This window comes from Chiloscyllium punctatum, chromosome 31 (assembly GCF_047496795.1).
Source record: "Chiloscyllium punctatum isolate Juve2018m chromosome 31, sChiPun1.3, whole genome shotgun sequence".
In the NCBI taxonomy this organism is placed as follows: domain Eukaryota; kingdom Metazoa; phylum Chordata; class Chondrichthyes; order Orectolobiformes; family Hemiscylliidae; genus Chiloscyllium; species Chiloscyllium punctatum.
In genome coordinates, this window is record NC_092769.1 from 76818719 (window position 1) to 76844150 (window position 25432).

The window sequence follows — 25432 nt, forward strand, 5'->3', positions numbered from 1 at the left end:
CTCCACACAGTCAGTCGCCTGAGGCTGGAATCGAACCCGGGTGTCTGGCGCTGTGAGGCAGCAGTGCTAACCACTGAGACACTGTGCTGCCCCACTGTTCTACCAACAGTATGTATTAACCTGTCGTTGCATTTTTAAATAATAAATCAGCAATTGTGTTTAATAAGAACGCTGGCTGATCACTATTGTAGTTTAAACCTGACCAAGGTAATGAATTTAATTGCTCTTCTTGGTAAGTGGGAAAAGTGTGGTTTGACAGAGTAATGGGACTACAGAGACTCTCCAATCCTCCAACCTCACACAGATAGAAGTGGGGATAACCAGAGGCACACAGCAAGTTTGTTGCATATTAGCAGAATTTTATTTGGATTTTAAAAAATTCTAATACTTTATATATATATATATATATATATATATACATGTATATGTATGTATATGGAAGCAAAAGACACAGATGGGAGAGCTTTACTGAAAGAGCAGGGAACTCTCTATCTCTCCCTGAATACTGATAACAGGCCGGCTGTTAATAGCTCCACAGAGACACTGATGAAGTAAGCACTGAGTTATCCTCAGAGACAGTTCAGAGACTGACCCACAAGCTACCAATGTCCCTGAACGCAGATTCGTCAGAATTTTCCAAAGGGGGATCTGGATAGATAAAGGAAAAAGAGACGTTTGCAGGGTTTTTTGGGAGGGGTTGGACGTGGAAAAGCGGGGGGGGGGGGGCACACATTTAATTAGATGGCTCTTCCAAATAGCTGTCACAGTCTTGATGGGCCGAGTGGCCTCCTTCCGTCCTCTACCATCCTACCTCCTATCCTCAGGAGTGACGGCTGACAGTCACGGTGCAATTCCCTGAACCCCAAGGACCATGGCTGGGGAAGCAGGGTAGAGGCTGGTCTCACTCTGTCGCAGCCTCACGAGTTCAGAGCCAGGTCTCCCCCTGTAAACAGCCTGGCTCGGGCTGGCTTGTTAAACTTGCAGGAGGCCTCACTGAACAGTTACTCTTGCTTCTGGGATGTGTCAGGCATAGAGTGAGGCACACAAGTGGGAGGGACTTCCCAGAGGCAAATCCCCATTCCTGCAGTTGTTGGAAGTTAAGTTCCAGCCCTGTGAATGCAGTTCAGCTGGGTAGCTGGGAGTCAACGATAATGCTTACTATCAGTCTGTTTGTTCACTTTCATCCCACCCAGACCAGCTCTTACATTTGATTCAAAGGAACAATGTTTTGAAGGGAATTCCTGATATTGCAGAAACCCCAAGGGGGACAGCTTTTACTGTAGCTGTCTTTAACCCCGGAGGCCAACCGCAGGCCTGACTGTGATCGGTTAAGTCAGCACAGGCCAGGTCAGGAGCCTGGGTCTTTCCTGCTCAGTGTATGTGGGGGCAAAGGGCTCAGTATCACAGCGGGAGGGGGAGTTACAAACCTTGCTTGATGAGAAATGATCCTGAGGGTGACTGCATGGCACAGAGTAGCAAGATTCCAAAACAAAACCCAACACCTCTCTCTCTCTCTCTCTCTCTCTCTCGTCAATATTATACATCAGCTTTATGGCACAAAAATAATACAAACACCTTCAAAATACAGACCAGGACAACGTCACAATTTAAATCACAAACAGCACATGACATCAGGTATAGCAGGAATCAGACAGGAAGAATCTCACTGCACACAGGACTTGCTCCCATACACTTCCCACTACAGTTAGGTACAGAGTAAATATCTCTCCTCACCTGCCACAATCAAACACTCCCAGAACTGAGAGAGTAAAGCTCCCTCTGCGCTGTCCCCCAATCAAACACTCCTCAGGACAGGGACAGCACAGGGTTAGTTAGAGAGTAAAGCTCCCTCTACACTGTCCCTCATCAAACATTCCCGGGACAGGGACAGCACGGGGTTAGATACAGAGTAAAGCTTCCTCTGCACTGTCCCCCATCAAACACTCCCAGGGACAGGGAGAGCACGGGGTTAGATACAGGGTAAAGCTACCTCTACACTGTCCCTCATCAAACATTCCCAGGGACAGGGACAGCATGGGGTTAGATACAGAGTAAAGCTCCCTCTACACTGTCCCCCCATCAAACACTCCCCAGGGACAGGGACAGCACGGGGTTAGATACAGAGTAAAGCTCCCTCTACACTGTCCCCCATCAAACACTCCCAGGGATGGGGACAGAAGGGGTGGTAACACTATAATGCCAGACAGGGAGAGTTTCCAAGGTCTGGGGAAGCAGTGCACACCACTTCATCTTCTGCAGTGGGGCCTCAGCATCTCCAAGCCCTGCCTACCAGCTGTCATTCCTGCAGATACCTATACATTCACACAGGACACAGAGTACAGAGCTCCCAGAACGTGGGAAGGGACAGGTCACAGCTGGCTTCGCTGTGGGGGTTCGAGTATAATCAGAGAGGGATGTCACAAACAGGCCAGTTACAGCACAGTGTCAGGGCAATCACAGACAGTAGATGGGGAATCACATGGACGAGGAGGTCACAGGATGGTAACAGACTAGGGTGGTAACTGGGTGGTTACAGATTCGGGGTAACAGACTGGTTGGTAACAGACTGGTTGGTAACAGACTGGTTGGTAACAGACTGGTTGGTAACAGGCTTGGAGGGGGAACAGACTGGGAGCTGTTACTGCCTGGGGTGTAACAGACTGGGGGTTTTACACACTGGTTGATAACAGATTGGGGAGTAATAGACTAAGGGGTAACAGATGGGGGTAACAGACTGAGGGGGTTACAGACTGAGGGGGTGTTACAGACTGGGGGGGGTTACAGACTGGGAGGGTTACAGACTGGGAGGGTTACAGACTGGGAGGGTTACAGACTGGGAGGGTTACAGATTGGGGGAGTTACAGACTGGGAGGGTTACAGACTGGGAGGGTTACAGACTGGGAGGGTTACAGACTGGGAGGGTTACAGATTGGGGGAGTTACAGACTGGGGGAGTTACAGACTGGGGGAATTACAGACTGGGGAGTTACAGACTGGGGGAGTTACAGACTGGGGGAGTTACAGACTGGGGGAATTACAGACTGGGGGAGTTACAGACTGGGGAATTACAGACTGGGGGAATTACAGACTGGGGGAGTTACAGACTCGGGGAGTTACAGACTCGGGGAGTTACAGACTCGGGGAGTTACAGACTCGGGGAGTTACAGACTCGGGGAGTTACAGACTGGGGGAATTACAGACTGGGGGAGTTACAGACTCGGGGAGTTACAGACTCGGGGAGTTACAGACTCGGGGAGTTACAGACTGGGGGAGTTACAGACTGGGGGAATTACAGACTGGGGGAATTACAGACTGGGGGAATTACAGACTGGGGGAATTACAGACTGGGGGAATTACAGACTAGGGGAGTTACAGACTGGGGGAGTTACAGACTGGGGGAGTTACAGACTGGGGGAGTTACAGACTAGGGGAGTTACAGACTGGGGGAGTTACAGACTGGGGGAGTTACAGACTGGGGGAGTTACAGACTGGGGGAATTACAGACTGGGGGAATTACAGACTGGGGGAATTACAGACGGGGGGAGTTACAGACTGGGAGGGTTACAGACTGGGAGGGTTACAGACTGGGAGGGTTACAGACTGGGAGGGTTACAGACTGGGGGAGCTACAGACTGGGGGGGTTACAGACTGGGAGGGTTACAGACTGGGAGGGTTACAGACTGGGAGGGTTACAGACTGGGAGGGTTACAGACTGGGAGGGTTACAGACTGGGGAAATTACAGACTGGGGGAGTTAAAGACTGGGGGAGTTACAGACTGGGGGAGTTACAGACTCGGGGACTTACAGACTGGGGGAATTACAGACTGGGGGAATTACAGACTGGGGGAATTACAGACTGGGGGAATTACAGACTGGGGGAATTACAGACTGGGGGAATTACAGACTGGGGGAATTACAGACTGGGGGAATTACAGACTCGGGGAGTTACAGACTGGGGAAATTACAGACTGGGGGAATTACAGACTGGGGGAGTTACAGACTCGGGGAGTTGCAGACTCGGGGAATTACAGACTGGGAGGGTTACAGACTGGGAGGGTTACAGACTGGGGGAATTACAGACTGGGGGAGTTACAGACTGGGGGAATTACAGACTGGGGGAATTACAGACTGGGGGAATTACAGACTGGGGGAATTACAGACTGGGGGAATTACAGACTGGGGGAGTTACAGACTGGGGGAGTTACAGACTGGGAGGGTTACAGACTGGGAGGGTTACAGACTGGGGGAATTACAGACTGGGGGAGTTACAGACTGTGGGTGTTACAGACTCGGGGAGTTACAGACTGGGGGAGTTACAGACTGGGGGAATTACAGACTAAGGGAGTTACAGACTGGGGGAATTACAGACTGGGGGAGTTACAGACTGGGGGAGTTACAGACTGGGGGAGTTACAGACTGGGGGAGTTACAGACTCGGGGAGTTACAGACTCGGGGAGTTACAGACTCGGGGAGTTACAGACTGGGGGAGTTACAGACTGGGGGAGTTACAGACTGGGGGAGTTACAGACTGGGGGAGTTACAGACTGGGGGAATTACAGACTGGGGGAATTACAGACTGGGGGAATTACAGACTGGGGGAATTACAGACTGGGGGAATTACAGACTGGGGGAATTACAGACTGGGGGAGTTACAGGCTGGGGAAGTTACAGACTGGGAGGGTAACAGACTGGGGGAGTTACAAACTGGGAGGGTGACAGACTGAGGGGGTTACAGACTGAGGGGGTTACAGACTGGGAGAGTTACAGACTGGGGGAGTTACAGACTGGGGGAGTTACAGACTGGGAGGGTTTCAGACTGGGAGGGTAACAGACTGGGGAGTTACAGACTGGGAGAGTTACAGACTGGGAGAGTTACAGACTGGGAGGGTAACAGACTGGGAGGGTAACAGACTGGGAGGGTAACAGACTGGGAGGGTAACAGACTGGGAGGGTAACAGACTGGGAGGGTAACAGACTGGGAGAGTTACGGACTGAGGGAGTTACAGACTGAGGGAGTTACAGACTGGGAGGGTAACAGACTGGGAGGGTAACAGACTGGGGGAGTTACAGACTGAGGGAGTTACAGACTGAGGGAGTTACAGACTGAGGGAGTTACAGACTGGGAGGGTAACAGACTGGGGGAGTTACAGACGCGGGGAGTTACAGACGCGGGGAGTTACAGAACCGGGGAGTTACAGACTGGGGGGTTACAGACTCGGGGAGTTACAGACTGGGGGAGTTACAGACTGGGGGAGTTACAGACTCGGAGAGTTACAGACTGGGGGAGTTACAGACTGGGGGAGTTACAGACTGGGGGAGTTACAGACTGGGGGAGTTACAGACTGGGGGAGTTACAGACTGGGGGAGTTACAGACTCGGAGAGTTACAGACTGGGGGAGTTACAGACTGGGGGAGTTACAGACTGGGGGAGTTACAGACTGGGGGAGTTACAGACTGGGGGGGAATTACAGACTGGGGGAATTACAGACTGGGGGAATTACAGACTGGGGGAATTACAGACTGGGGGGGTTACAGACTGGGGGGGTTACAGACTGGGGGGGTTACAGACTGGGAGGGTTACAGACTGGGAGGGTTACAGACTGGGAGGGTTACAGACTGGGAGGGTTACAGATTGGGGGAGTTACAGACTGGGGGAGTTACAGACTGGGGGAGTTACAGACTGGGGGAGTTACAGACTGGGGGAATTACAGACTGGGGGAATTACAGACTGGGGGAGTTACAGACTGGGGGAATTACAGACTGGGGGGGTTACAGACTGGGGAATTACAGACTGGGGGAATTACAGACTGGGGGAATTACAGACTGGGGGAGTTACAGACTCGGGGAGTTACAGACTGGGGGAATTACAGACTGGGGGAATTACAGACTGGGGGAGTTACAGACTCGGGGAGTTACAGACTCGGGGAGTTACAGACTCGGGGAGTTACAGACTGGGGGAATTACAGACTGGGGGAATTACAGACTGGGGGAGTTACAGACTCGGGGAGTTACAGACTGGGAGGGTTACAGACTGGGAGGGTTACAGACTGGGAGGGTTACAGACTGGGAGGGTTACAGACTGGGGGAATTACAGACTGGGGGAGTTACAGACTGTGGGTGTTACAGACTCGGGGAGTTACAGACTGGGGGAGTTACAGACTGGGGGAATTACAGACTAAGGGAGTTACAGACTGGGGGAATTACAGACTGGGGGAGTTACAGACTGGGGGAGTTACAGACTCGGGGAGTTACAGACTCGGGGAGTTACAGACTCGGGGAGTTACAGACTGGGGGAGTTACAGACTGGGGGAGTTACAGACTGGGGGAGTTACAGACTGGGGGAGTTACAGACTGGGGGAATTACAGACTGGGGGAATTACAGACTGGGGGAATTACAGACTCGGGGAGTTACAGACTCGGGGAGTTACAGACTCGGGGAGTTACAGACTCGGGGAGTTACAGACTCGGGGAGTTACAGACTAGCGGGTTACTGGATGGTTACAGACAGCAGACATAACTAAAGTTGAACTTTCTGGATAGGTTAACAGACAGATTAAAAAGCTGTTGTTCACACAGCTTGCCTGTAATGCTGTTCCCTTTTTGAACACAGATGGTTTTGAATCTTGAACATTCCCATGATACATTCCAGTCCGGTATTGAGTCTCCGAGTGAGGACTGGAGACTGCAGCTTGCCCTGATAGTAGGTTTCCCTGCTCCTGGGCTGATCTAACTACCGGCCTTAGTGCATGAGAAGAGTCCGATTGGAAAATGTTTGACGTGTGTCGGCCACTGTGCTGCTAGCTGGAAAAACTTCACATCGTTCCAATCCAGTCCATCGATAGAAACTGTAAGACACAAAACAGCACCAGTAAGTCTCACCCAGCCTCGCCACTTCACCATGTTCACTGCAGCACAGGTTAGGGAGAGTGTGAAAGGGGGAGACGAGAGACAGACAGAGGGGGTTAGGGAGGGATCCCAGAGTACAGAGCACGCAATGGGGGGGGGGCGATGGGAATCAGGGGATGGGAGAGTGTGTGACAGAGAAGGTGGGGTGGGGTGGGGGTGTGAGGTACAGGGGCTGAGAGAGGTTACAAAGATAGGTATGGGTACAGGGAGGGAAGGGGGTGACAGAGATAGGGAGGGGGTGTAGGGGCTGGAGGGGGATACAGAGATAGGGAGGGGGTGTAGGGGCTGGAGGGGGTTACAGAGATAGGGAGGGGGAGTAGGGGCTGGAGGGGGTTACAGAGATAGAGAGGGGGTGTAGGGGCTGGAGGGGGTTACAGAGATAGAGAGGGGGTGTAGGGGCTGGAGGGGGTTACAGAGATAGGGAGGGGGTGTAGGGGCTGGAGGGGGTTATAGAGACAGGGAGGGGGTGTAGGGGCTGGAGGGGGGTTACAGAGATAGAGAGGGGGTGTAGGGGCTGGAGGGGGTTACAGAGATAGGGAGGAGGGGTAGGGGTTGGAGGGGGTTACACAGATAGGGAGGGGGTGTAGGGGCTGGAGGGTGTTACAGAGATAGGGAGGGGGTGCAGGGACTCGAGGGGGTGTTACAGAGATAGGGAGGGGGTGCAGGGACTCGAGGGGGTGTTACAGAGATAGGGAGGGGGTGTAGGGACTCGAGGGGGTGTTACAGAGATAGGGAGGGGGTGTAGGGACTCGAGGGGGTGTTACAGAGATAGGGAGGGGGTGCAGGGACTCGAGGGGGTGTTACAGAGATAGGGAGGGGGTGTAGGGGGTTACAGAGATAGGGAGGGGGTGTAGGGGGTTACAGAGATAGGGAGGGGGTGTAGGGACTCGAGGGGGTGTTACAGAGACGTGCTGTCCACTGCAGTCCCTCTAGCCAGGGTGAATAGCCCACTGTATGTGGTGTATGGATGACGTGGAGCTGACCTTTGAGCATACTGTGATGCTGCTGTTTTGCTGAGCAGATTAACCGACTGATCCCCTCAATGACCTGACTCTTTGAATCGAGCTCCTTTTCCTTTGGTCTCTTGCTCAAGAATATCGTTGGCACTGAAGGGACAAGGAGGTTCATCCAGTCATCGGGTAACAGGAGAGACCCTCCCCTCACAGAGACCCTCCCCTCACAGAGACCCTCCCCTCACAGAGACCCTCACCCTCACAGAGACCCTCCCCTCACAGAGACCCTCCCCTCACAGAGACCCTCTCCTCACAGAGACCCTCCCCTCACAGAGACCCTCACCCTCACAGAGACCCTCCCCTCACAGAGACCCTCCCCTCACAGAGGGGGAACTCCCTCAATCCCTCACCCACTCCCTCCCAGTCATCGGGTAACAGGAGAGACCCTCTCCCTCACAGAGACCCTCCCCTCACAGAGACCCTCCCCTCACAGAGACCCTCCCCTCACAGAGACCCTCTCCCTCACAGAGACCCTCACCCTCACAGAGACCCTCCCCTCACAGAGACCCTCCCCTCACAGAGACCCTCTCCCTCACAGAGACCCTCCCCTCACAGAGACCCTCCCCTCACAGAGGGGGAACTCCCTCTGTCCCTCACCCACTCCCTCCCAGTCATCGGGTAACAGCAGAGACCCTCACCCTCACAGAGCCCCTCTCCCTCACAGAGACCCTCCCCTCACAGAGACCCTCCCCTCACAGAGACCCTCACCCTCACAGAGCCCCTCTCCCTCACAGAGACCCTCCCCTCACAGAGACCCTCCCCTCACAGAGCCCCTCTCCGTCACAGAGACCCTCCCCTCACAGAGGGGGAACTCCCTCAATCCCTCACCCACTCCCTCCCAGTCATCGGGTAACAGCAGAGACCCTCTCCCTCACAGAGACCCTCTCCCTCACAGAGACCCTCCCCTCACAGAGACCCTCCCCTCACAGAGGGGGAACTCCCTCAATCCCTCACCCACTCCCTCCCAGTCATCGGGTAACAGGAGAGACCCTCTCCCTCACAGAGACCCTCCCCTCACAGAGGGGGAACTCCCTCAATCCCTCACCCACTCCCTCCCAGTCATCGGGTAACAGCAGAGACCCTCACCCTCACAGAGGGGGAACTCGCTCAATCCCTCACCCAGTCCCTCCCAGTCATCGGGTAACAGCAGAGACCCTCACCCTCACAGAGGGGGAACTCCCTCTGTCCCTCACCCACTCCCTCCCAGTCATCGGGTAACAGCAGAGACCCTCACCCTCACAGAGAGGGAACTCCCTCTGTCCCTCACCCACTCCCTCCCAGTCATCGGGTAACAGGAGAGACCCTCTCCCTCACAGAGACCCTCCCCTCACTCTGACCCTCCCCACACTGACCCTCCCACACTGACCCTCCCACACTGACCCTCCCTCACTCTGACCCCCCCTCCCCCCAAGTGGAGCCCTGCCCACACTGACCCTCCCACTCTGACCCCCCCCTCACTGACCCTCCCTCACTCTGACCCTCCCCTCACTCTGACCCTCCCCTCACTCTGACCCTCCCTCACTCTGACCCTCCCCTCACTCTGACCCTCCCCTCACTCTGACCCTCCCCTCACTGACCCCCCTCCCTCGCTGACCCCTCCCTCGCTGACCCCCCCCTCGCTGACCCTCCCACACTCTGACCCCCCCTCACTCTGACCCTCCCCTCACTCTGACCCTCCCCTCACTGACCCTCCCTCACTCTGACCCTCCCCTCACTCTGACCCTCCCTCACTGACCCCCCCACACACTGACCCTCCCACACTCTGACCCTCCCCTCACTCTGACCCTCCCCTCACTCTGACCCTGCCTCACTGACCCTCCCACACTGACCCTCCCACACTGACCCCCCCTCACTCTGACCCTGCCTCACTGACCCTCCCACACTCTGACCCTCCCACACTGACCCTCCCTCACTGACCCCCCCCTCACTGACCCCCCCCTCATTGACCCCCCCTCACTGACCCTCCCACACTCTGACCCTCCCTCACTGACCCCCCCTCACTCTGACCCTCCCACACTGACCCCCCCTCACTCTGACCCTCCCACACTCTGACCCTCCCACACTCTGACCCTCCCTCACTGACCCCCCTCACTGACCCTCCCACACTCTGACCCTCCCACACTGACCCTCCCACACTCTGACCCCCCCTCACTGACCCTCCCACACTCTGACCCTCCCACACTGACCCTCCCTCACTGACCCCCCCCTCACTGACCCCCCCCTCACTGACCCCCCCCTCACTGACCCTCCCACACTCTGACCCTCCCACACTGACCCTCCCTCACTGACCCCCCCTCACTCTGACCCTCCCCTCACTCTGACCCCCCCCCCACTGACCCTCCCTCACTCTGACCCCCCCTCACTGACCCTCCCACACTCTGACCCCCCCTCACTGACCCCCCCCTCACTGACCCCCCCTCACTGACCCTCCCACACTCTGACCCTCCCTCACTGACCCCCCCTCACTCTGACCCTCCCACACTGACCCCCCCTCACTCTGACCCCCCCCCTCACTGACCCTCCCACACTCTGACCCTCCCTCACTGACCCTCCCACACTCTGACCCTCCCACTCTGACCCTCCCTCACTGACCCCCCCCCCTCACTGACCCCCCCCTCACTGACCCTCCCACACTGACCCTCCCTCACTGACCCCCCCTCACTCTGACCCTCCCACACTCTGACCCTCCCACACTGACCCTCCCTCACTGACCCCCCCCTCACTGACCCCCTCCTCACTGACCCCCCCCTCACTGACCCTCCCACACTCTGACCCTCCCACACTGACCCTCCCTCACTGACCCCCCCTCACTCTGACCCTCCCACACTGACCCTCCCTCACTCTGACCCCCCCCTCCCCCCCCAGTGGAGCCCTGCCCACACTGATCCCCCCCCACCCCCCTCACCTTTCTTGTTCTTCTCCTTGGTGACCACGGTCATGGACATGGTGACGGAGGGGCTGAGCTCCCCACCGTTGGGTAGGCGGCTGACCTGAACCGAGCGGAAGGCGCTTTTCAATGTATTCTTCACGTTGACGTCGCGTTTCTCTCCCTCCTTCCTCCTGTCAGCCGAGTGGGAGAGCCAGTAATCGACCTGGAGACCCATCGCCTCACCCGCACTCGCACTGCAACAGGACAGGGTCTCAGTCAGTCACAGAGCTGTACACCACCGAAACAAATCCTTCGGCCCAGTTCACCAATGCCTATCATAGATCCTAACCTAATCTGGTCCCATTTCCTAGCACATATCCACATCTCCCTCTAAACCCTTCCTATTCATATACCCACCCTGACGCCTTTTAAAGAGTCCCTTGGAACAGACCGTTCAACCGGACCTTTGGAAAAGACCCTTGGAACAGACCCTCCTGACTGGATGTTCAGGCTGAATGCTCCTGACAACACAGACAGCTCAGTCTTCCCTCGATCCCTGGACCCCCCCGCTCCCACTCTTCTCCAGTTGGCTCCCCAAGCTCCCCAAGCCCCCATAAACATTCCCAACCCGTATACACTGCCTCTTCCACCCACCTTGCTGCGGAGAGGTTCCCACCCATGGAGGGTGACGAGGGGGGTGTGGACGATACCTCCTTCACCAGCGCCGAGCTCGAGCTGTGAGGGGGGGATGTAGATGGGGCACAGCTCACTGTCGTCACGGGGTCCTCCAGCTCTGACCCTGCAACAGCACCACAGGCAATCAGACAGACAGACAGACAGACACACACACCCACCCCGCCCCGCCCCACACACACACACACACACCCACCCACCCACCCACCCACACACATCCACCCACCCACACACACACACCCACCCCGCCCCGCCCCACACACACACAACACCCTCACTCCCCACACACACACCCACCCACCCACCCACTCACACAGACAGACAGACAGACACACACACACACACACACCCCGCACACACACACACACACACACACACCCACCCACCCACCCACACACACACAACACCCTCACTCCCCACCCACCCACTCACACAGACAGACAGACAGACACACACACACACACACACACACACACATACACCCTGAGGCTGTCGTGACATCCCCCTGGAGGTGTCTGTCATTCCCTTGTACCCTGGGGGTGTCTGTAATTCCCCTGGAGGTGTCTGTCATTCCCCTGGGGGTGTCTGTCATTCCCCTGTACCCTGGGGCTGTCTGTCATTCCCCTGGGGGTGTCTGTCATTCCCCTGTACCCTGGGGCTGTCTGTCATTCCCCTGTACCCTGGGGCTGTCTGTCATCCCCGTACCTTGGGGATTCCTGTCACTAACCCCCCACCCCCACCTTGGGGGGGGTTTCTGTAATTTCCCCCAACCCCTGGGGTCTTTGTCAGCACCCCCACCCCACCAATCCTAACAGGACTCTACTACAATACCTGGGTTCACCCTGAACACTGATCTTACTCCTGATCCCCGCCCTCTCTGCATCCCACACTCTCTCCAATTCTTACCCTCTCTGTGACCCTGGCGCCTCCATGACCTTTTACCTCCCCACGACCCTTACCGTCTCCCTGACTCTCGCCCTCTCCATGACTCTCACCCCCTCCGTCTCCCTTGCCGTGTCTATGACCCTCACCCTCTGGGTCACTCCCTGACACCCAGTCTGTGTCTGAGGGACCTGCATTTTCTCCCTCTGTCTGATACTTACAGAGGGAACCAGGAGGGCAGTCAGTTTGAGGTGGGTCAGGGCCTGATACACTCTACCCCAGGAGGATGGAGCTGGTGTCAGTGCAATGAAACTCTTACCTGCTGGAGACGGACATGGTTCAATAATGCCAACCTTCACCACCTGGAGAACAAACCAAGTCACACTTTAGAGCTCTGTGTCCCAGACAGAGAGAGAGAGGGGGCGGAGGGGTGGGGAGTGAGGGGGAGACAGAGAGAGAGGCTGAGGAGGGGAGAGGGAGGGCGAGGGTAAATAGAAACAGGGACGGGGAGAGAGAGTGAGAGAGCACACATCTAGTTCTGGACTCCCCCACCCCAGGGAAAAGACTTTGTCTATTTATCCTATCCATGCCCCTCATGATTTTATAAACCTCTATGAAGTCATCCCTCAGCCTCCGACACTCCAGGGAAAACATCCCCAGCCTGTTCAGCCTCTCCCTGTAGCTCAGATCCTCCAACCCTGGCAACATCCTTGTAAATCTCTTCCGAACCCTTTCAAGTTTCACAACATCTTTCCGATAGGAAGGAGACCAGAATTGCACGCAATATTCCAACAGTGGCCTAACCAATGTCCTGTACAGCTGCAACATGACCTCCCAACTCCTGTACTCAATACTCTGACCAATAAAGGAAAGCATACCAAACACCTTCTTCACTATCCTATCTACCTGCGACTCCACTTTCAAGGAGCTATGAACCTCCACTCCAAGGTCTCTTTGTTCAGCAACACTCCCTAGGACCTTACCATGAAGTGTATAAGTCCTGCTAAGATTTGTTTTCCCAAAATGCAGCACCTCGAGTTTATCTGAATTAAACTCCATCTGCCACTTCTCAGCCCATTGGCCCATCTGGTCCAGATCCTGTTGTAATCTGAGGTAACCCTCTTCGCTGTCCACTACACCTCCAATTTTGGTGTCATCTGCAAACTTACTAACTGTACCTCTTATGCTCGCATCCAAATCATTTATGTAAATGACAAAAAGTAGAGGGCCCAGCACCGATCCTTGTGGCACTCAACTGGTCACAGGCCTCCAGTCTGAAAAACAACCCTCCACCACCACCCTCTGTCTCCTATCTTTGAGCCAGTTCTGTATCCAAATGGCTAGTTCTCCCTGTATTCCATGAGGTCTAACCTTGCAAACCAGTCTCCCATGGGGAACCTTGTCGAACGCCTTACTAAAGTCCATATATATCACATCTACTGCTCTGCCCTCATCAATCCTCTTTGTTACTTCTTCAAAAACCTCAATCAAATTTGTGAGACATGATTTCCCATGCACAAAGCCATGTTGACTATCCCGAATCAGTCCTTGCCTTTCCAAATACATGAACATCCTGTCCCTCAGGATTCCCTCCAACAACTCGCCCACCACCGAGGTCAGGCTCACTGGTCTATAGTTCCCTGGCTTGTCTTTACTGCCCTTCTTAAACAGTGGCACCACGTTTGCCAACCTCCAGTCTTCCGGCACCTCACCTGTGACTATCGATGATACAAATATCTCAGCAAGAGGCCCAGCAATCACTTCTCTAGCTTCCCACAGAGTTCTCGGGTACACCTGATCAGGTCCCGGGGATTTATCCACCTTTAACCGTTTCAAGACATCCAGCACTTCCTCCTCTGTAATCTGGACATTTTGCAAGATGTCACCATCTATTTCCCCACAGTCTATATCTTCCATAGCCTTTTCCACAGTGAACACTAATATAAAATACTTGTTTATTATCTCCCCCAATTCCTGTGTCGGAGGCTGAGGGGTGACCTTACAAAATCATGAGGGGCATAGATAGGATAAATAGACAAAGTCTTTTCCCTGGGGTCGGGCAGTCCAGAACTAGAGGGGCATAGGTTTAGGGTGAGAGGGGAAAGATATAACAGAGACCTAAGGGGCAACGTTTCCACCCAGAGGGTGGTATGTGTATGGAATGAGCTGCCAGAGGATGTGATGGAGGCTGGTACAATGACAACATTTAAGAGGCATTTGGATGGGTATATGAATAGGAAGGGTTTGGAGGGATATGGGCCGGGTACTGGCAGGTGGGACTAGAGTGGGTTGGGATATCTGGGTCAGCATGGACAGGTTGGACTGAAGGGTCTGTTTCCGTGCTGTCCATCTCGATGACTCTCTGACATAGGCTGCCTTGCTGATCTTTGATGGGTGAAAGTGAGGGCTGCAGATCCTGGAGATTAGAGTCGAGAGTGTGGTGCTGGAAAAGCACAGCAGGTCAGGCAGCATCCGAGAAGCAGGAGAATCGACGTTTCGGGCAGAAGCCTTTAATGTATTTATAAAACCCTTTGGATTATCCTTAACCCTACTTGCCAAAGCTATCTCATGTCCCCTTTCTGTTTTCCGGATTTCCCTCTTAATTATACCCCTACTGCCTTTATACCCTTCCAACGTCGAACATTCCAGCGCAGTACAGGCCCTTTGGCCCTCGATGTTGTACTGACCTGTGAAACCAATCTGAAGCCCATCTAATTTACACTATTCCATTCTCATCCATATGCCTATCCAATGACCATTTAAATGCCCTTAAAGTTGGTGAGTCTACTATTGTTGCAGGCAGGGTGTTTCACCCCCCTACTACTCTCTGAGTAAAGAGACTACCTCTGACATCTGTCCTATATTTATCACCCCTCAATTTAAAGCTATGCCCCCTCATGCTAGCCATCACCATCCGAGGAGAAAGGCTCTCCCTGTCCACCTGATCTAACCCTCTGATTATCTAATATGTCTCTATTAAGTCACCTCTCAACCTTCTTCTCTCCAACCAAAACAGCCTCAAATCCCTCAGCCTTTCCTCATAAGACCTTCCCTCCATACCAGGCAACATCCTAGTAAATCTCCTCTGAACTCTTTCCAAAGCTTCCACATCCTTCCTACAATGCGGTGACCAGAACTGTATGCAATACTCCAGTGAGGCCGTACCAGAGTTTTGTACAGCTGCAGCTTGACCTCATGGTTCCGAAACCCAATCTCTCTACCAATAAAAGCTAACACACCATATGCCTTCTTAACAGCCCTATCAACCTTGATGGCAAATTTGAGGGATCTGTGTCCATATACACAGAGATTTCTCTGCTCATCTACACGTCTAAGGATTCACTCGATCTATCCTGTCTATACCTGACACATGCTTCCTTCTTCTTAACCAAACCCTCAATTTCTTTAGTCATCCAGCATTCCCTATACCTACCAGCCTTCCCTTTCACCCTGACAGGAATATACTTTCTCTGGATTCTCGTTGTCTGATTTCTGAAGGCTTCCCATTTTCCAGCCGTCTCTTTACCTGTGAACATCTGCCTCCAATCAGCTTTCGAAAGTTCTTATCTAATATCTGTGTGTGTGTGTGAGAGAGTGTGTCTGACAGAGCGCGTTTGTGTCTGTAGAGAGAGTGTCTGTGTGTGTGAGAGAGAGAGAGGACAGGGAAAGTGTGTGTTGTGTCTATCTGTCTGTCTGACAGTGAGTGAACAGACCCAGAGCAGCTCTCTTCCCTGAAGCCTGTGTAAGAGTCTGGGGTTGAAATACTCACTCCAACAAAGGGAATAAATTTCTGATAGGAGTCGTCTTCATGGCTGTGGGAAGAAACAGGGAGTTAGTGAATCTGCAGCAGGTCAGACAGCTGGTGAGCACGAGTAAAACATGAGGTCCACGTGTGGCTGTGTCCCTACCTCTTGTGCTTGCAAGTCAGCATGGCCTCAGCTATGGGGAGCTGGAGAGAAACGTGTGCTCCTGAAATATACTGCATGATCCGTCCGACCACATCCAGCGCATCTAGAGGCAACAATTAAAACCCCCCAGTGAAGGACTTCTGTCCCAGAATCAAGAGGTTGACAACTTGAATTCCCCTGGAAGGTGAACCAAAGCCCTCATACTTATACACAGACTCCAACCTGAGACAGAGAGGGAGAGGGAGAGAGACAGAAAGAGAGAGAAAGATACAGGGAAAGCAGCAAAGAAAGTGCGATACAGAGAGATAAAGAGGGACAGAGAGAGAGACTTCACTTGACAAAGGAGCAGCGCTCCATAAGCTTGTGATTTTGAATAAAGTTGTTGGATTATTGCCTGGTGTCATGTGACTTCTGATCTTGTCCATCCCAGTCTAGCGCTGGCACCTCCACATCAGGGAGAGACAGAGACAGAGCGAAGGAGATTCAGGAAAAGAGACAGAGAGAGAATATAGGGGCAGAGAGAGAGACAGAGCATGAGAGAGACAAAGTGGGAGTTAGAGAGAGTAAGAGAAAGGTGGCAACACAGCAAGAAACAGATACAGAGAAACAGACAGAAAAGCTGAGAGTGGGAGAGAGCAATTGGGAGGGGGCTGGGGTAGAGCTGGGGTGGGATAGAGGGATAGGAGAAAGAGAAAGAAGACAGAGGGAGGTGAGAAAGAGGGTGGGGCAGAGATGGAGGGGAGGAGGGGCAAGAGAGGGAAGGGGTAGAAAGAGAGAGAGGATAAAGAACGAGGGTATTGAGAGAGAGAGGGGGTAGAGAGGGAGGGGGTAAGGAGGAAGTGGGTAGAGAGGGAGGGGAGGAAAGAGTCACCGAGGGAGAGAATGACAGAGGGATGGATTCCCCAACCCAACCCTGATGAGAGAGAATTGCAGGCTGCCCCGGTGTGGGTACCTGTGGTGGGAGCCTCAGTCTTGGTGAAGACCTCTGTCCAGGCAGGGTCAAGGAACAGGCTGCTGTACTTGCTGTCCACAGATGCCATGTACCGTGTGACAGGGTGGGACCCTGAGGGGGAGAAGGGACAGAGGACAGATGTCAGAGAGAGAGAGAGACCACCCCCGAGAGACAGAGAGATCCTCAGTAAGAACACCCCCAAAACACAATGAGAGACCCCCAAAAGAGACACCCTCCAGAGAGAGACCCCACACACAGATACCTTCTCAGAGAGAGATAGAGCCCCCCCCATAGAGAGACACTGCCAGAGAGAGAGAGAGACCACCCCCATAGAGAGACACTCCCAGAGAGAGAGAGAGAGAGACCACCCCCATAGAGAGACACTCCCAGAGAGAGAGAGAGAGAGAGAGAGAGAGAGAGAGACACTCCCATAGAGAGACACTCCCAGAGAGAGAGAGAGACCACCCCCATAGAGAGACACTCCTAGAGAGAGAGACCACCCCCATAGAGAGACACTCCCAGAGAGAGAGAGAGACCACCCCCATAGAGAGACACTCCTAGAGAGAGAGAGAGAGAGACCACCCCCATAGAGAGACACTCCCAGAGAGAGAGAGAGAGAGACCACCCCCATAGAGAGACACTCCTAGAGAGAGAGAGAGAGAGAGAGACCACCCCCATAGAGAGACACTCCTAGAGAGAGAGAGAGAGAGAGAGAGACCACCCCCATAGAGAGACACTCCTAGAGAGAGAGACCACCCCCATAGAGAGACACTCCCAGAGAGAGAGAGAGACCACCCCCATAGAGAGACACTCCTAGAGAGAGAGAGAGAGAGAGAGACCACCCCCATAGAGAGACACTCCCAGAGAGAGAGAGAGAGAGAGAGACCACCCCCATAGAGAGACACTCCCAGAGAGAGAGAGAGACCACCCCCATAGAGAGACACTCCTAGAGAGAGAGACCACCCCCATAGAGAGACACTCCCAGAGAGAGAGAGAGACCACCCCCATAGAGAGACACTCCCAGAGAGAGAGAGAGAGACCCCCCCCATAGAGAGACACTCCTAGAGAGAGAGAGAGAGAGACCACCCCCATAGAGAGACACTCCTAGAGAGAGAGAGAGACCACCCCCATAGAGAGACACTCCCAGAGAGAGAGAGAGAGACCACCCCCATAGAGAGACACTCCCAGAGAGAGAGAGAGAGAGACCACCCCCATAGAGGGACACTCCCAGAGAGAGAGAGAGAGAGACCACCCCCATAGAGAGACACTCCCAGAGAGAGAGAGAGACACTCCCATAGAGAGACACTCCCAGAGAGAGAGAGACCACCCCCATAGAGAGACACTCCCAGAGAGAGAGAGAGACCACCCCCATAGAGAGACACTCCTAGAGAGAGAGACCACCCCCATAGACAGACACTCCCAGAGAGAGAGAGAGACCACCCCCATAGAGAGACACTCCCAGAGAGAGAGAGAGAGAGACCACCCCCATAGAGAGACACTCCCAGAGAGAGAGAGACCACCCCCATAGAGAGACACTCCCAGAGAGAGAGAGAGACCACCCCCATAGAGAGACACTCCTAGAGAGAGAGACCACCCCCATAGACAGACACTCCCAGAGAGAGAGAGAGACCACCCCCATAGAGAGACACTCCTAGAGAGAGAGACCACCCCCATAGACAGACACTCCCAGAGAGAGAGAGAGAGAGAGAGACCACCCCCATAGAGAGACACTCCCAGAGAGAGAGAGAGGGAGAGAGAGACCACCCCCATAGAGAGACACTCCTGGAGAGAGAGAGAGACCACCCCCATAGAGAGACACTCCCAGAGAGAGAGAGAGAGACCACCCCCATAGAGAGACACTCCCAGAGAGAGAGAGAGACCACCCCCATAGAGAGACACTCCCAGAGAGAGAGAGAGAGAGACCACCCCCATAGAGAGACACTCCTAGAGAGAGAGAGAGAGAGACCACCCCCATAGAGAGACACTCCCAGAGAGAGAGAGAGAGAGAGAGAGACCACCCCCATAGAGAGACACTCCTAGAGAGAGAGAGAGAGAGACCACCCCCATAGAGAGACACTCCCAGAGAGAGAGAGAGAGAGACCACCCCCATAGAGAGACACTCCCAGAGAGAGAGAGAGAGAGAGAGAGAGAGAGAGACACTCCCATAGAGAGACACTCCCAGAGAGAGAGAGAGACCACCCCCATAGAGAGACACTCCTAGAGAGAGAGAGAGAGAGACCACCCCCATAGAGAGACACTCCCAGAGAGAGAGAGAGAGAGACCACCCCCATAGAGAGACACTCCCAGAGAGAGAGAGAGAGAGAGAGAGACCACCCCCATAGAGAGACACTCCCAGAGAGAGAGAGAAACCACCCCCATAGAGAGACACTCCCAGAGAGAGAGAGAGAGAGAGAGACCACCCCCATAGAGAGACACTCCCAGAGAGAGAGAGAGAGACCACCCCCATAGAGAGACACTCCCAGAGAGAGAGAGAGAGACCACCCCCATAGAGAGACACTCCCAGAGAGAGAGAGAGAGACCACCCCCATAGAGAGACACTCCTAGAGAGAGAGAGAGAGAGACCACCCCCATAGAGAGACACTCCCAGAGAGAGAGAGAGACCACCCCCATAGAGAGACACTCCTAGAGAGAGAGACCACCCCCATAGACAGACACTCCCAGAGAGAGAGAGAGAGACCACCCCCATAGAGAGACACTCCTAGAGAGAGAGAGAGACCACCCCCATAGACAGACACTCCCAGAGAGAGAGAGAGAGAGAGAGACCACCCCCATAGAGAGACACTCCCAGAGAGAGAGAGAGGGAGAGAGAGACCACCCCCATAGAGAGACACTCCTAGAGAGAGAGAGAGACCACCCCCATAGAGAGACACTCCCAGAGAGAGAGAGAGAGACCACCCCCATAGAGAGACACTCCCAGAGAGAGAGAGAGACCACCCCCATAGAGAGACACTCCCAGAGAGAGAGAGAGAGAGACCACCCCCATAGAGAGACACTCCTAGAGAGAGAGAGAGAGAGACCACCCCCATAGAGAGACACTCCCAGAGAGAGAGAGACCACCCCCATAGAGAGACACACCTAGAGAGAGAGAGAGAGAGAGAGACCACCCCCATAGAGAGACACTCCCAGAGAGAGAGAGAGAGAGAGAGAGACCACCCCCATAGAGAGACACTCCCAGAGAGAGAGAGAGAGAGAGAGAGACCACCCCCATAGAGAGACACTCCTAGAGAGAGAGAGAGAGAGAGAGAGACCACCCCCATAGAGAGACACTCCCAGAGAGAGAGAGAGAGAGCGAGAGAGAGAGACACTCCCAGAGAGAGAGAGAGAGAGAGAGACACTCCTAGAGAGAGAGCTCCCATAGAGACATCACCACAGAGAGAGAGAGAGAGAGACCACCCCCAAAGAGAGACACTCCCAGAGAGAGAGAGAGAGACCACCCCATAGAGAGACACTCCTAGAGAGAGAGAGAGAGAGAGAGAGACCACCCCCATAGAGAGACACTCCTAGAGAGAGAGAGAGAGAGAGAGACCACCCCCATAGAGAGACACTCCCAGAGAGAGAGAGAGAGAGACCACCCCCATAGAGAGACACTCCCAGAGAGAGAGAGAGAGAGAGAGAGACCACCCCCATAGAGAGACACTCCTAGAGAGAGAGAGAGAGAGAGAGAGACCACCCCCATAGAGACACTCCCAGAGAGAGAGAGAGAGAGAGAGAGAGAGAGAGACCACCCCCATAGAGAGACACTCCCAGAGAGAGAGAGAGAGAGAGACCACCCCCATAGAGAGACACTCCCAGAGAGAGAGAGAGAGAGAGACCACCCCCATAGAGAGACACTCCCAGAGAGAGAGAGAGAGAGAGACCACCCCCATAGAGAGACACTCCCAGAGAGAGAGAGAGGGAGACCACCCCCATAGAGAGACACTCCTAGAGAGAGAGAGCCCCCATAGAGAGACACTCCCAGAGAGAGAGAGAGACCACCCCCATAGAGAGACACTCCTAGAGAGAGAGAGAGAGAGAGAGAGACCACCCCCATAGAGAGACACTCCCAGAGAGAGAGAGAGAGACCACCCCCAAAGAGAGACACTCCTAGAGAGAGAGAGAGAGAGAGAGACCACCCCCATAGAGAGACACTCCCAGAGAGAGAGAGAGAGACCACCCCCATAGAGAGACACTCCCAGAGAGAGAGAGAGACCACCCCCATAGAGAGACACTCCTAGAGAGAGAGAGAGAGAGACCACCCCCATAGAGAGACACTCCCAGAGAGAGAGAGAGACCACCCCCATAGAGAGACACTCCTAGAGAGAGAGACCACCCCCATAGACAGACACTCCCAGAGAGAGAGAGAGACCACCCCCATAGAGAGACACTCCTAGAGAGAGAGAGAGAGAGAGAGACCACCCCCATAGAGAGACACTCCCAGAGTGAGAGACCACCCCCATAGAGAGACACTCCCAGAGAGAGAGAGAGACCACCCCCATAGAGAGACACTCCCAGAGAGAGAGAGAGAGACCACCCCTATAGAGAGACACTCCTAGAGAGAGAGAGAGAGAGAGAGAGACCACCCCCAAAGAGAGACACTCCCAGAGAGAGAGAGACCACCCCCATAGAGAGACACTCCCAGAGAGAGAGAGAGAGACCACCCCCATAGAGAGACACTCCTAGAGAGAGAGAGAGAGAGAGAGACCACCCCCATAGAGAGACACTCCCAGAGAGAGAGAGAGAGACCACCCCCATAGAGAGACACTCCTAGAGAGAGAGAGCCCCCATAGAGAGACACTCCCAGAGAGAGAGAGAGACCACCCCCATAGAGAGACACTCCCAGAGAGAGAGAGAGAGAGACCACCCACATAGAGAGACACTCCCAGAGAGAGAGAGAGAGACCACCCCCATAGAGAGACACTCCTAGAGAGAGAGAGAGAGAGAGAGACCACCCCCATAGAGAGACACTCCCAGAGAGAGAGAGAGAGACCACCCCCATAGAGAGACACTCCTAGAGAGAGAGAGCCCCCATAGAGAGACACTCCCAGAGAGAGAGAGAGACCACCCCCATAGAGAGACACTCCTAGAGAGAGAGAGCCCCCATAGAGAGACACTCCCAGAGAGAGAGAGAGAGAGACCCCCCATAGACACATTCCCAGAGAGATAGAGAGAGAGAGAGAGAGACGCCCCATAGAGACATTCCCAGAGAGATAGAGAGAGAGAGAGAGAGACCACCCCCATAGAGAGACACTCCTAGAGAGAGAGAGAGAGACCCCCCCATAGAGACATTCCCAGAGAGAGAGAGAGAGAGAGAGAGAGAGACACTCCTGAGGAGACAGAGTGAGAGAGAGACCCCCCATAGACACATTCCCAGAGAGATAGAGAGAGAGACCACCCCCATAGAGAGACACTCCTAGAGAGAGAGAGAGAGAGAGAGAGAGAGAGAGAGACACTCCTGAGGAGACAGAGAGAGAGAGAGACCCCCCATAGAGACATTCCCAGAGAGATAGAGAGAGAGAGAGAGACCACCCCCATAGAGAGAGAGACAGAGAGAGAGAGAGACCCCCCATAGAGACATTCCCAGAGAGATAGAGAGAGAGAGAGACCACCCCCATAGAGAGAGAGACAGAGAGAGAGAGAGACCCCCCATAGAGACATTCCCAGAGAGATAGAGAGAGAGAGAGACCACCCCCATAGAGAGAGAGACAGAGAGAGAGAGAGACCCCCCATAGAGACATTCCCAGAGAGATAGAGAGAGAGAGAGAGACTCCTGAGGAGACAGAGAGAGAGAGAGAGAGAGACCCTCCCCAAATACACAGAGCCACCTGCTGACAGAGATCCCCCCCCACACACATCATCTCAGTCATATGCTTTCCCTCCCCCTCCCACCGACCTCCCCCAGCCTGCCCGGGAAGATCCAAAATGGGTGGGATGGTAACACAGGCTCTCTCACCCAGGGGCACAATGAGGATCCGGAGGTAGTTGAGCCAATCTGACGTCTTATTGGCAAGCTGTTCCACGAAGAATCTCAGGATGGCACTGACATAGCTCTGTCCCCCAACGGCCACCACCTTCACTGGCCGGGGCATCTGGGCATTACAGTTACAGCTGGGTAGGGTACAAAAGGGGGATGCAGTTGACAATGGGATATCAGCATGAAACTCCAAACCCCAGACCTGATCCTCTGAATCTGCCCCTCCCTGAGCACCAAACCACCAAGGTATGATCATAGTGCAGAGAATGGTCACCCTCTACAGCATGGACACAGGGAAGCGCATGGTCACCATGAACTGCAAGGTCACTGTGTAGGGAACGGTCACCACATAGAATATGGTCACTGTGTAGGGAATGGTCACTGTGTAGGGAATGGTCACTGTGTAGGGTATGGTCACCGTGTAGGGTATGGTCACCGTGTAGGGTATGGTCACCGTGTAGGGAATGGTCACCGTGTAGGGTATGGTCACTGTGTAGGGAATGGTCACCGTGTAGGGTATGGTCACTGTGTAGGGTATGGTCACTGTGTAGGGTATGGTCACCGTGTAGGGGATGGTCACCGTGTAGGGGATGGTCACTGTGTAGGGTATGGTCACCGTGTAGGGAATGGTCACCGTGTAGGGAATGGTCACCGTGTAGGGAATGGTCACCGTGTAGGGTATGGTCACCGTGTAGGGTATGGTCACTGTGTAGGGTATGGTCACTGTGTAGGGAATGGTCACTGTGTAGGGTATGGTCACCGTGTAGGGTATGGTCACTGTGTAGGGTATGGTCACCGTGTAGGGAATGGTCACCGTGTAGGGTATGGTCACTGTGTAGGGAATGGTCACTGTGTAGGGTATGGTCACTGTGTAGGGAATGGTCACTGTGTAGAGAATGGTCACTGTGTAGGGTATGGTCACTGTGTAGGGTATGGTCACCGTGTAGAGAATGGTCACTGTGTAGGGTATGGTCACCGTGTACGGTATGGTCACCGTGTACGGTATGGTCACCGTGTACGGTATGGTCACTGTGTAGGGAATGGTCACTGTGTAGGGAATGGTCACTGTGTAGGGAATGGTCACCGTGTAGGGAATGGTCACTGTGTAGGGAATGGTCACTGTGTAGGGAATGGTCACTGTGTAGGGTATGGTCACTGTGTAGAGAATGGTCACTGTGTAGGGTATGGTCACCGTGTAGGGAATGGTCACTGTGTAGGGAATGGTCACTGTGTAGGGTATGGTCACCGTGTAGGGAATGGTCACCGTGTAGGGAATGGTCACCGTGTAGGGTATGGTCACTGTGTAGGGTATGGTTACCGTGTAGGGAATGGTCACTGTGTAGGGAATGGTCACTGTGTAGGGTATGGTCACCGTGTAGGGAATGGTCACCGTGTAGGGAATGGTCACTGTGTAGGGAATGGTCACTGTGTAGGGTATGGTCACTGTGTAGAGAATGGTCACTGTGTAGGGTATGGTCACCGTGTAGGGAATGGTCACTGTGTAGGGAATGGTCACTGTGTAGGGAATGGTCACCGTGTAGGGAATGGTCACTGTGGAGGGAATGGTCACTGTGTAGGGAATGGTCACTGTGTAGGGTATGGTCACTGTGTAGAGAATGGTCACCGTGTAGGGAATGGTCACTGTGTAGGGAATGGTCACTGTGTAGGGTATGGTCACTGTGTAGGGTATGGTCACTGTGTAGGGTATGGTCACTGTGTAGGGTATGGTCACCGTGTAGGGAATGGTCACTGTGTAGGGTATGGTCACCGTGTAGGGAATGGTCACTGTGTAGGGAATGGTCACTGTGTAGGGTATGGTCACTGTGTACGGTATGGTCACTGTGTAGGGTATGGTCACTGTGTAGGGTATGGTCACTGTGTAGGGAATGGTCACTGTGTAGGGTATGGTCACCGTGTAGGGAATGGTCACCGTGTAGGGTATGGTCACTGTGTAGGGAATGGTCACTGTGTAGGGTATGGTCACTGTGTAGAGAATGGTCACTGTGTAGGGTATGGTCACGGTGTAGGGAATGGTCACCCTGTAGGGAATGGTCACTGTGTAGGGAATGGTCACTGTGTAGAGAATGGTCACTGTGTAGGGAATGGTCACTGTGTAGAGAATGGTCACCGTGTAGGGAATGGTCACTGTGTAGGGAATGGTCACTGTGTAGGGTATGGTCACCGTGTAGGGTATGGTCACTGTGTAGGGTATGGTCACTGTGTAGAGAATGGTCACCGT

General features: G+C 54.0%; 1 protein-coding gene across 1 annotated transcript in view; it reads right to left on the reverse strand.

Moving 5' to 3' along the window:
• Positions 1-379: 379 nt before the first annotated feature.
• LOC140457129 (phosphofurin acidic cluster sorting protein 1-like) overlaps positions 380-25432 on the reverse strand; it is a 78080-nt gene continuing 53027 nt past the window's right edge. Inside the window, exons 12-20 of the mRNA XM_072551155.1 lie at positions 23173-23327; positions 17223-17333; positions 16271-16373; positions 16132-16174; positions 12682-12724; positions 11442-11586; positions 10824-11041; positions 7889-8011; positions 380-6844 (exon numbers count right to left, since the gene is read on the reverse strand). Of these exons, the coding sequence (XP_072407256.1) occupies positions 6726-6844; positions 7889-8011; positions 10824-11041; positions 11442-11586; positions 12682-12724; positions 16132-16174; positions 16271-16373; positions 17223-17333; positions 23173-23327 (1060 nt within the window). The 3' untranslated portion in view covers positions 380-6725. The remainder of the gene's footprint in view (positions 6845-7888; positions 8012-10823; positions 11042-11441; positions 11587-12681; positions 12725-16131; positions 16175-16270; positions 16374-17222; positions 17334-23172; positions 23328-25432) is intronic.